We start from the raw sequence: 12,858 nt of genomic DNA, 5'->3' as shown, positions 1-12,858 counted from the left end.
AGACAGTGGGAAGCTCAAATGGGGAGAGTTCTGCTTCACTCAAGTATTCTGCTTGCATATTTCCCATGGGTGTCTGGTGTGTGGGAGAACAGAATGCTAAACTAGAAGGGCCATTGGCCTGAACCAGCAGGTCTCTTCTCATGTTGCTGTGTAGGTGCTAGAGAGAGAGCATAGAGTAATCAGGAGAGTTGGAGGAATTAGAAACCTTTCAGCAGAGAGAGGGCCTCCCTCATAAACTACATCACCAATTAGGAAACCAGCCTCCTTTACTTTTGATCTAATATGAAACAAGTGAAGTTTACAAATGTGTCTCTGGTGAGTGGGCATTCCCTGAGTTAAGGGGGCTAAAATCAGCATCAAAGACAAGGGTCCCTTCTCCAACCATTCTTCCCTCTTGTGCAGAATGAACTTATGTTTATGTTTTGAATGATTGCTGGATACAGTACACTAGCTTCCCCAACAGAGGGGCCACTAGCTTCCATTTTCTACCTTGCTCTTCTGTGCCCCGTGACGTCTCTCTCAGGTTAGCCTCTCCTGCCAGCTTCAGCCACATGCAACTTCACTGGCCAGTTCCAGCCAGACCACCCATTCCATTCCTTAACTCCTGTTCAGGATGCCAGCCGGCCAGCCGTGCCCTTTCAAGATTCTCCATTCCATTCCCTCTTCTCACCAGTTTTCTTGTCATCCCACTGAGAATGCTTAATCCTAATTAAGCAGTTTTCGGTGTGGCTACTTAGTTTTTTTCCTAAATATATTTTGTACTTCTGCAGACTTTAGGATCTCCTCAAATTTTCAGTCCCTCCTCTGATGCATGGATATTACTGTTTTGGCTGCATAGGTATTCACACTCAAAGAACGAGGTGCTATTAATATATTGGATTAATATGTTTCAAAGCATTGAAAATTCCCCACTAGGCTTCTGTTTGTGCTTTTTGTGTCTTTCTCAAGCATCCGTCTTTACAAGCATCCGTCTTTAGTTAACGTCTTTTATCTGTGCAGCTAGGCATCCTGGCCTTTGTGATTTGTAAGTTGTTGCAGTTTCCATGTCATTGAAGAACTGAAAAATAATTGCTCAAAAATAACGGGAAAGCATGGCGTGTAGGGTCCCACAATCCTGAATTGTCCTTTCCTTGGAAATTATCAGCATGACTAGTTGTGAAAAGATAACAGGTATAAATGAGAATAAAATTCGCACAACACTTATAAAAATTGTTCTGTTTACCATAGTTTAGAAGAGCACAACACAAATTCCAGCAGGTTTCGGGTTTGAGACAAAAAACCTTAGCTTTTCAGTTCCAAATTTCTTCCTAGGATCACGGATATTTACTTCCAGAAGATGAATTTGCTTAACATGAATCTTTAGCTGTGGCACATGAGGCAAACATTGCAAAATGTTGTTTTTATTTGAAATATTTTGCACTATTGTAGAAAGTATATTAAAGAGGGAGAACATGGCCACATTCTTACTGCCTCTCCATAGCCCACCCCACCCCCAGCCAGAACTATACTAGTATGCCTGTCTTTTTCTTAGATACTTCATATAGAAATATGGAGGCACAAGTCCAGTGCTCATACCAAAAAGGGTTGTGGGCTGTGAGCTTGAGTAATTTGTACTGGTGTGAGAGATGGCTAGATGGGGCTATGAATATGACAGGTCATCTGAGCCTAATGTTCTCTGTCATGGCTTAATGTACCTGCAGAGTTGTAGGACACCAAGGCTCAGTTAACCTCAAGACTAGATTATTGCAATGTGCTCTGTGCGAGGCTCTGTGCAAAATGCTGTGGCTCAGATGCACAGTTTTCACCCACTAAGAGCCATGCATTTAGTATTATGGGTCCAATTTTATGGAACTCGTTTCCACCTGAGGTCAAACAGGATCTCTCCCTACTGAATTTGTGGTGCCTACAGAATACTTCTAGCAGGGATTTTAACTTAAGTTTGTTTTTGTAGTTTTAACTGATATTTATTTATTTATGTATTGTACAGTGGTACCTCGGTTTACAAACAAAATTGGTTCCAGAAGTCTGTACTTAACCTGAAGCGTACTTAACCTGAAGCAAACTTTCCCATTGAAAGTAATGGAAAGTGGATTAATCCGTTCCAGACGGTCCTTGGAGTACTTAAACTGAAGCGTACTTAACCCAAGGTATGAGTGTAATAGGTTCCAGAAGTCTGTACTTAACCTGAAACGTACTTAACCTGAAGCAAACTTTCCCATTGAAAGTAATGGAAAGTGGATTAATCCATTCCAGATAGGTCCGCAGAGTACTTAAACTGAAAATACTCAAACCGAGGCGTACTTAAACCGAGGTATGACTGTATCTTTGTAAGTCACTTAGAGGTTATTGCAGTTAAGTGCTATAACCTTCTAGCATATTTGTAAAGCTAAGCTGGATCTGGTATGGTTTCAAATTGGATAAGGGCCCATGTGTTAAGATTTCCTGCACTGCTGGAGGTTCGGCTAGATGAACCTCAGGGTCCTTTCCAACTCTACAAATCTATTATTATTTATAAAATTAATTAAATACGAGGGTGTCTGTTGACTCCACTGGCATTCCTTCTGGGTTCAGAAGAAATGAGCAAATGTATTTATGCTGCATCTAATGAGCAAGTGCATTTATGCTGCAATCCTACACACAGTTACTTGAAAGCCATTGGACGTAATGGGGCTTCCATAGCAGGCTTTCAATCTAAGACTTAATGTTTGTCAAAACATGGGGATTCCTGCCCCCCCCCCCCAGGCACTTTCATGTCATTTAGATTGTGTGCTTAAATATTAGAAATCACCCCAAGCTTCTGATTCACAGTTTTCATTCATTTTAATGCTGTGTCAGAAAACTGATAGTACAAAATAATCTTTATTGATTGCAAATGTTGTGGTAATTTTCCAAAACAGATTCCACATGCAGATATAGTATCAATTCTGGACCCACTGTAAAGTGTATAAGATTTACTGCTATTCCTTAAATCCTGTGGAGGAGGAGGAGGTACTGCAAATTGGCACTGGATATGTCTGTCATGATGTGAGCAATCAGAAGTGCAGGGTGTAAATATTTTAAATAAATGTTGCAGATGCATTAGTGCATGCAAAATATGAACAAGCCTGCACCAGCCCTTTGCCACAATGTGTGCAACTTCTCTTTGGTTTGTTTGTTTGTTTGTTTGTTTGTTTAATACACAGTCCCCCCTTCAAACAAATCAGTGGTACTAAAGGCAGTGGTTTTACACATCCTTATTCCAGATTAGTATCACAGGAGGTGATTCACAAAGCTTTACTTATGCTGTCTGAAGCTCAATTCTATGTTGTGGGATTGGTGCAGAAGTAGTACTTAATGGAAATTCCTTCTGGAACTGTGATAGCTCAGAAAGATAAACTTGACCTAAATTCTTTAGTTAAGCATCCAGAATTCTCCATCTCTTGAGTACAGCTGTTTATTTATTTTGTAGCACCTGCAGATTATTTTTATTTTTGAAAAAATACAGGGCTGGATGCAAGCATAACTAAATCTGCATCAAACCCATATTGTTTTATTGAATGAAAAATGAAAATGAATTAGAATCAGTAATATATCGCTTCTGTTACATGAATTTATCATGCGGTTAATTTTCTGTCATCTCTGAACGCTTAATTTTTAGTGGCTTGCATAACTTAGCTTAGAAAATATATTACTGGATCACAAATTCTGCCTAAGGGGAAGCTGCTAGCTCTAGCAGAGGAGGAAACTGAAACTATTCTGAAATGGTCAGTTGCAAACCCTGCTGACAGCCAAATGGTCATTACTGATTCCAAAACTGTCACCTATCACTGCTAGATAAATGAATCAGACCATTGACAGGAGCGTTAAGGTAGCACATGAAGCCTTGGGTCCACTGATGCTAGGGCAAAATTCATCTAAGACTTCGGGGCAGGCAGGCTGGCTGGCTAGCTTTCTGAAAAATACTTTCAGATTACTGCATCCTTTCCCACTCCCATCCCACCTCCCTGCTGAATCAGTAAGTTCTTCTCATTCTTTCATACATGCATACTCATTGATGAATCCGTGTGTGTTGTGTAGAATGAAAATGATGGTGTGCCTGATGTTCTGCATTGGCCTGCATATTTATTTACTTACTTAAAATATTATACTGGAAATGGCCAGGTCTCTTCTTCAGCTCAGTGAAACTAGCCCGGCATATGAGTATCAGGCAACAATAGCATGTAACATACAATAATGTGACATTCTTAACACATCGTTCTGCACTGGAGCAAGCATTTGTGTATATGAAGCTGTATATAAAACATGAGAAGCACAGTCCACAGAATGTCATGGTCCAGTTTATAATGTGAGCAAATGCCAGCACAGGGCTCTGTCTGGCTTTCTACATTGACTTGCCCATTTACACACACACACAGAGAGAGAGAGAGAGAGAGAGAGAGAGAGAGAGAGAGAGAGAGAGAGAGAGAGAGAGAGAGAGAGACACACAGAGAGAGAGAGAGAGAGAACAATATTATATGTTTGCATAGCCAAAGTCATTAGTTAATGAAATAAAAAAAGTTGCTTACAGTAACATAAGTCACAATGTAAGTGTGAGGAACTATCCTTAACCCGTCCCATGGATATTTCAAAATAGGCCATTTTTATTTCCCTTATGAGTAGGTAGCCTTCCTCAACCCAAGGGCCGCATTCCATACTGGGCAACCTTCGGAGGGCCACATGCCACTGGTGGGTGGGGCAACAGATGTGACTCTGTACTGTAGATTATTGCCCAGCCACATAAAAAGTCAGAGGTTCCATACATACATCTCTCCATCCAGGCAAACAGAAGATGCATTGTGACAGTTCAGTGACATGTTCCAGCCAGGCAGGAGAACTGGAGAAGGGTGTGCTGCAGGGGCAGTAATGAGTGTGACCTGGTGAGAACCCCTAGAGCCAGATAAATAGTGAGCAGCATTTGTTCCCTGGGCCAGAAGTCCCCTGCCTTAACAGCCTGGCTGTGGTGGGGCCTTCCAAACTAGTAGCACCCTCAGTGTGCAAGAATATCTGTCTGTATTTGAGATTTGCCTCTGAAATCTAGTCCTGGCATCTACATGATTAGATGCAATGAGCTAACAGGGGGTCATTGTGCAGAAAGTCAGAAGGCATTTCCTGTGGCAGCTCACTTCTTTTCTTTTCTTTTTTTACAAAAAAGGAACAGAAACATGAATTTCACCACCTGTTTGGTTATTGATTACTTTGAGCAGGAGATGAAAAACTGGCAAAGGTTTTGTTTTAGTACTAAGCTCTCTCTTTAGTGCTTGATCTGGAAAAGGCCTGTAAACTGTGTCTTATTACTCTCCACCCCCTTTCTGTTCTGCTAGATCAATATGCATTCTGTCGTTATATGATTGACATGTTTTCGCACGGGGATTTGTATACAGGTACTTGAACTGAACTCTATCATTGCACTCTCTGTTTTGTTGAGAGCTTCTGCTTTGTTGTGCTCCTGGAATGTGTGTGCTTTTTTCATTTGTTAAAAGTGGAAATGAAGCCTGTGCAAACGGAGTTTAAATAAAGCATATCAACTAATGGCTATATTATTAAAGCTCCTAATGCTCTTTTCTATAATTGCATGCATTGACATTAATGGCAATTTAAAAGGTGACACCAGGGGAAACGTAAGAAAGAATTAAACCATTTGCCTTAACCATCCATTGGTGTGGAATTTATATCTTTTGCATGCATTTATGCCATAGAAAGGATGGGATAGATGTGTAAAGTTAAGAGGTGGTTTGGTTTAAATTTCTTTATGCCATCTTCAAAAGTGTAAAGAAAATGAAAAAGCCCACCATATTTAAGCTTACTCCTTTTGTTACATTCAGATCTTAATCATTCATATGAAACACATCTGTTAAAAATTTAGAATAGGATATCCAGCACAAAGAGTGTATTCATCATATGTCACTCCAATGTTCACTGCTGTTAATTTGTGATGGTTGCTGGTTAGGATGGTTTTGATTGCTGGAGCTGTCAGTGAACTTAAAGGCTTATGGTGACTGAAGGCATCAAGTGAATGCCAGACTCTTAGAAACTTCCATCAGGCATCAGCTTTGAACATGGGCGTAGGGTATGTATCAATGAATGAATTGTATCCTGTGATGAGCTTACCACCAGAATGAATGGCGAAGAAAGAATCTGCCTTTTTGCCCATGTGAAATATAAATAATCTTTAGACAAAACACCCATTTATGAGATTTTGATTTTTGAGCCATTACCACTTATAAAGAAGGTATGCCCAGTCACTGAATATGTTCTAGGAAACTGTTCAATGAAAAAATTTGAAGAAAATTATTCAAGAAACCTGAAAACCACTCAGATCCTTTGTATAATAAATGTAGCTGTTAGATGTGAAACAGTTGCTATTCATGATCCAGGAGCAGCATAGCTACTTGTCTCGTTGATTTCAATGGCACTTTTGAATGTCTGTTCCACAGAAAGCTGGCCAAACTGAACAATCCTGTGCATGCTTGCTCAGAAGTAACTAAGTCCCATTATGTTTCGTGGGGCTGGCTCCCAGGTACATAGGATTGAAGCCAAAAATGTCAGAGCCAGGTGTCTAAAGTGAGGCTCCCAAATCTTGGCAAAAATCAAGTGACTTGTTCCACCTTATCAGGACCCAGATACTACTACTTCCACCATTACAGTAGATTCCTCCATTTATTTTTGCTAATTTATTCTTACCAAGTTAGCAGTAATTAATGCCTCCTAAATGTATTGCTTTTGTACTATAGACATTTCACAGTTCTTCATGCTGTGTAAAAACTGAAGTTAAAGAAGTTAAAGAAATTCCTTCTAGTGGTTTATCCAAGACTGCACACATGCAACAGGACTTCCATTTACTTTCCTCCCCTAACCCTATGGAGACATTTTGGGGGTTTTGGGGGGAGGGCGCTGGAGAGGAAGTTCTGTTGCACATACAGAAGGATACAACCTGGCATTTTGTTTTACACTGTCTTGTTCTTTTATATTTTCTCCCCTCAAAGAAAAGTATAAGGTAGCATACAACAAATAGTGCAAATAGATTATTAAATAAAAGATAATAAAGGATGCCAATATATTAACAGAATTCTGAAAATGCAAAATACCCCAAAAGTCAAGCCCAGATAAATTACTGTAAAAATATGCTGAAACACCTCAATTAGCTTTTGCATTGCAAGGTCAGGCTACAGTGGTTTTCTCATGGGATGTATTGAGACATCTTATTTTGCTATACAACTTTTTTTTTGACCTGCAAGACATTGTCTTACAGGATTTCCTCCCACCACCACCCTTCCAAATGACACAAAGACTTTCACTCACTTGCATTCAGAAGACTACTCTCCTCCTACCTAAAACATTCAGCATCTTATTTAGCACTGGGGGAAGTGGTGGTGGTGGTTTGAAAGACGTGTCTTCCAATATCAACTCAGAATCAGAGAAGCAGAAACCTTCTCTTATCAAATATCCATTAACTTACCATTCCTCCTTTGTGGAGAGTAAAAGAATGTCCAATGTGAATAATGTCGTCCAATGGTCCTCTTCTGCTGTCTTTGAGAGGAACTACGCAACAAGATAATGTTGATGTTTTCTCTTCGGGAAGCTATCTACTTCACTTTTCAGGTAAGGAAGCATGCTACTCTGATATAGCTCATATCTGAGACTGCACAAAAGCTACAATGGAGAAAAGAAAACAGGTTTGTTCACCTGTAATCATTTGGTTTCCTGTGCAATCACATCATGGTCTCCTTCCCTCTCCTAGGTCCTTGTTGAATTTCTGCCTGTCGTGCACACAAATCCAACAAGAAAAATATATGGCTCTCTTACAACAAATGTGTATATGTGTACATTTGACATGTGCCCTTGTTTGCTTCTAAAAGAAACATTTCATTTAGCGTTCAGTTTTCATATGACCTTAAAATTACCCATGGTGATTCAGTTCCTAGTAATCTGAGTTGCTGCCTGCCATGGGAGAGTGTTGCAGACTTTGATTTCTTGCAGTCAGTGTAAATGAATAGGCTCGAGGCTGCACTTAAATTCTTCCATGTTAAGCTACTGCCTGGCTCAGTTAGACATGGGTTATAAGAGGTGCTTCTAAGGCATGTGAGAGATCTGTGAAGAGACTGTAAGTTAAAACTGATGTTTCCTACAGGTTTACCGTAATTCACTGGGGGCGGGGAGGGGGGACTTTGCCTAACATTTTATCCACTTATGTGAAAACAAAAAAAGGCTTATAGCTGCTTTTAGATTCCTCATTATGTTGCTGACTCTTTGTGACCCCATAGACCAGAGCACACCAGGCACTCCTGTCTTGCACTGCCTCCCGCAGTTTGGTCAAATTCATGTTGGTGGCTTCAAGAACACTGCCCAACCATCTCGTACTCTGTCATCCCCTTCTCCTTGTGCCCTCAATCTTTCCCAACATCAGGGTCTTTTTCAGGGAGTCTTCTCTTCTCATGAGGTGGCCAAAGTACTGGAGCCTCAGCTTTAGGATCTGTCCTTCCAGTGAGTACTCAGGGCTGATTTCCTTCAGAATGGATAGGTTTCATCTTCTTGCAGTCCATGGGACTCTCAAGAGTCTCCTCCAGCACCATAATTCAAAAGCATCAATTCTTCGGTGATAAGCTCTCACTTCCATACATCACTACTGGGAAAACCATAACTTGAACTATACGGACCTTTTTCAGCAAGGTGATATCTCTGCTGTCCAGGATTGTCTTTGCTTGTCTCCCAAGAAGCAGGCATCTTTTAATTTCGTGACTGCTGTCACCATCTGCAGTGATCATGGAACTCAAGAAAGTAAAATCTCTCACTGCCTCCATTTCTTCCCCTTCTATTTGCCAGGAGGTGATGAGACCAGTGCCCATGATCTTAGTTTTTTTTATGTTGAGCTTCAGACCATATTTTGCGCACTCCTCTTTCAATCTCATTAAACGTTTCTTTAGAATCATAGAGCTGGAAGAGACCACAAGGGCCATCCAGTCCAACCCCCTGTCAAGCAGGAAACACCATCAAAGCATTCTTGACATATGCCTGTCAAGCCTCTGCTAATTCCTTTAATTCCTCATCACTTTCTGCCATCAAGGTTGTGTCATCTGCATATAAATTAAATAAGCAGGGAGACAATATACAGCTTTGTCGTACTCCTTTCCCAATTTTGAACCAATCAGTTATTCCATATCCAGTCCTAACTGTAGCTTCTTGTCCCACATAGAGATTTCTCAGGAGACAGATCAGGCACTCCCATTTCTTTAAGAACTTGCCATAGTTTGCTGTCGTCAACACAGTCAAAGGCTTTTGCGTAGGCAGAGAAGCAGAAGTATATGTCTTTCTGGAACTCTAGCTTTCTCCATAATCCAGCGCATGTTTATAATTTGGTCTCTGGTTCCTCTGCCCCTTGGAAATCCAGCTTCCACTTCTGGGAGTTCTCGGTCCACATACTGCTAAAGCCTGCCTTGTGGAATTTTAAGCATAACCTTGCTAGCGTGTGAAATGAGTGCAATTGTATGGTAGTTGGAGCATTCTTTGGCACTGCCCTTCTTTGGGATTGGGATGTAGACTGATCTTCTCCAATCCTCTGGCCACTGCTGAGTTTTCCAAACTTGCTGGCATATTGAGTGTAGCACTTTAACAGCATCATCTTTTAAAATTTTAAATAGTTCAGCTGGAATATCATCACTTCCACTGGCCTTGTTATTACCGTAGCAGTGCTTCCTAAGGCCCATTTGACTTCACTCTCCAGGATGTCTGGCTCAAGGCCAGCAACCACACTACCTGGGGTATACGAAACATCCATATCTTTCTGGTAAAATTCCTCTGTGTATTCTTGCCACCTCTTCTTGATGTCATCTGCTTCTGTTAGGCCACTTTGCTTTCTTGCATTTCCTTTTCATTGGATGGTTTTCGTTGCTGCCTCCTGTATAATGTTACGAGCCTCCATCCATAGTTCTTCAGGCACTCTGTCCACCAAATCTAAATCCTTAAACCTGTCCCTCACTTCCACTGTGTATTTGTAAGGGATTTGATTTAGATTGTATCTTACTGGCCCAGTGGTTTTTCCTCTTTTCTTCAGTTTAAGCTTGAATTTTGCTATAAGAAGCTGATGATCAGCTCCAGGTCTTGTTTTTGCTGAGAGCTTCTCCATCTTTGGCTGCAGAGAATATAATCAATCTGATATCGATGCTGCCTATCTGGTGATGTCCATGTGTAGAGTCGTCTCTTGTGTTGTTGGAAAAAAGTGTTTGTGATGACCAGCTTGTTCTCTTGACAGAACTCTATTAGCCATTGCCCTGCTTCGTTTTGAACTCCAAGGCCAAACTTACCAGTTGTTCCTTTTATCTCGACTCCCTACTTTAGCATTCCAATCCCCTATAATGAGAAGAACATCCTTCTTTGGTGTCATTTGTAAAATGTGTTGTAAGTCTTCATAGAATTGGTCAATTTCAGTTTCTTCAGCACCAGTAGTTGCTGCATAAACTTGGATTACTGTGATGTTAAAAGGTCTGCCTTGGATTCGTATCGAGATCATTCTATCCTTTTTTAGATTGCATCCCAGTACAGCTTTCGCCACTCTTTTGTTGACTATGAGGGCCACTCCGTTTCTTTTATGGGATTCTTGCCCACAGTAGTAGATATGATAGTCATCCGAACTGAATTCGCCCATTCCCGTCCATTTTAGTTCACTGATGCCCAGGATGTCAATATTTATTCTTGCCATCTCATTTTTGACCACATCCAACTTACCAAGGTTCATGGTTCTTACATTCCACGTTCCTATGCAATATTTTGGTATCTGAAGAAGTGTGCATGCACACGATGTGCATATTGGTATCTGAAGAAGTGTGCATGCACACGAAAGCTCATACCAAAATAAAAACTTAGTTGGTCTTTAAGGTGCTACTGAAGGAATTTTTTTATATTTTACTTCGACCCAGACCAACACGGCTACCTACCTGTAACCAATATTTTTCTTTGCAGCATTGGACTTTCCTTTTGCTTCCAGGCATATCCACAACTGAGTGACCTTTTGGCTTTGGCCCAGCCGCTTTCTGAGCTCTGAATCTACTTGTACTTGTCCTCCACTCTTCCTCAGTAGCATGTTGGATGCCTTCCGACCTGAGGGGCTCATCTTCCAACGTCATAACTTTTAAATGCCTGTTGTTTTTGTCCATGGAGTTTTCTTGGCAGGGATACTGGAGTGGCTTGCCAGTTCCTGCTCCAGGTGGATCACATTTAGTCAAAACTCTCCACTATGACCTGTCCATCTTGGGTGGCCTTGCACGGCTCATAGCTTCTCTGAGTTATTCAAGCCCCTTCACCACGCAAGGCAGTGATCCATGAAGGAGATTCCTCATTATAGGTAACAGGAATGAAACAAAGCTTCAGATTTTCCAGATCATATTCAGACCTGAGTAACAAATAAAATTGGAATTACACGTTGTGGATCTAAAACATGTTGGGCTGCTTCCAAATGCTACAGATACATCTTGTGATCACTGCAAAGCCCTAGTTTTTTTGTTTAGCCACTACATTTGTATCCCACTGTATCACCAAGAAGGTCAGGGTAATTTGTGTGGGGTTTTTTTTTTTTAATGTTCACATAAAACATTTTAGATAGAGAAATGGTGAGTTGCCCAAGGTCACCCAAATCACTTTATGGTTGAGCTGAGATTTCTACCCAGGTTTTCCCAATCCCAATGAGACTTTGCTAACTGGCTTTCCAGTATCCTTGCCAAAGCTCTCATTTATTTGATGGCCCATGCAGATTACAAAATTGGGGATTATTTGTTGGTTTGACATTTTGTCTTTTACTCTTTTGATACCATGCTGGGATCATTTCTCTGCACATTCTTAAATCTGTCTGAAAGGGAAGGCATAATACAGAATAATTTCAAGCACATTCTAGGAGAAGCATAGAAAATTAAGACTTAATCACTGAATCATTTAAGTCTAATCAGGTATTATTTATCACGAACCATTCTTTCTGTAATTACAATTGCCAGCACCAGAGACGTTTCTTTATATTTCTATTCAGTTATGCAAAAAAAATCAAAAAGTGGCTTACTTCGTGTCAACCCTTTTTTGATCACAATTTGTCAGGAAGTACTTCTGCGTAAATCCCATTGAAATGTAGCAGAACTGCACCCAGCTCCTATTCAGTTCAGTGGAGCTCAGGCAAAGAAACATCTCCGCATATTACGCCCTGCACTGAAGATCTTTTTTGACAAAGATTTCTTTGTTTGAAACATTTATAGCCCACCTCTCAAGGCTGCCTGCTAACAGTAGTAAGTGAAAAACAAAATGAGAAAAAGCAGCAGAGTACAAACAAGATAAAAGGTAGCCATTAGTGTGAATAGACATCCTCATGAGATAAAAACAGCCCCAATGTAGCAAGTTAAAACACAAATCAGTTCAGAATCTTAAACTGTTAGCATTCCCAAAGCCTTCCTAAATATAGCTGCCAATTAATACTTCATGCATGGGATGAAACCAACAAGAGCTTATGCCTTTAAAAAAAATGTTTTAAGGAGCCACAAGACTCTTTGCTGTTTCTCCTACATAGGTTTTAGCTATCCGGTGGAAAGTCGGTGCAGTCACTAAATAGACCTTCTCTCTGGTCTCAGCTAAGCATACATCTGGGAATGCTGATGCACACAAGAGGAACTCTGATAAATAGAATAGCAGGGGGGAGGACCTGGTATGGAAACAGGATTTCCTCAAATGTTCTGCTTCCAAACCATAAAGTTTGCCAATGAATTAGAAGCCACTAGAACCCAGTGCAGTTATTTCTATAAAGAGTGTGGCCCACTCTTATTTATTTTTAAATATAACAACCCAGGCAGCGTTCTGGACTAATTGCCGTTT

The 12,858-nt window shown here is 40.6% G+C and overlaps 1 protein-coding gene across 50 annotated transcripts in view; it reads left to right on the top strand.

The window, feature by feature from the left end:
- TRDN (triadin) overlaps positions 1 to 12,858 on the top strand; it is a 165,881-nt gene that overhangs the window by 63,177 nt on the left and 89,846 nt on the right. For 35 of the 50 annotated variants that reach the window (XR_015948959.1, XR_004692212.3, XM_088666076.1 and 32 more), the window contains one exon: positions 5,340 to 5,399. The exons of the other annotated variants lie outside the window; for them this stretch is intronic. Coding sequence is in view for 33 of the 35 variants with exons in the window: in XM_088666076.1 (XP_088522202.1) it covers positions 5,340 to 5,399 (60 nt within the window). In the remaining 2 variants the exon portion in view is untranslated. The remainder of the gene's footprint in view (positions 1 to 5,339; positions 5,400 to 12,858) is intronic. 50 annotated transcript variants of the gene reach the window in all.

Source organism: Zootoca vivipara, chromosome 3 (genome assembly GCF_965207765.1).
Source record: "Zootoca vivipara chromosome 3, rZooViv2.hap1.1, whole genome shotgun sequence".
In the NCBI taxonomy this organism is placed as follows: domain Eukaryota; kingdom Metazoa; phylum Chordata; class Lepidosauria; order Squamata; family Lacertidae; genus Zootoca; species Zootoca vivipara.
Note: the sequence above shows the minus strand (reverse complement) of the source record. Positions and strands in the feature narration are given on the sequence as shown.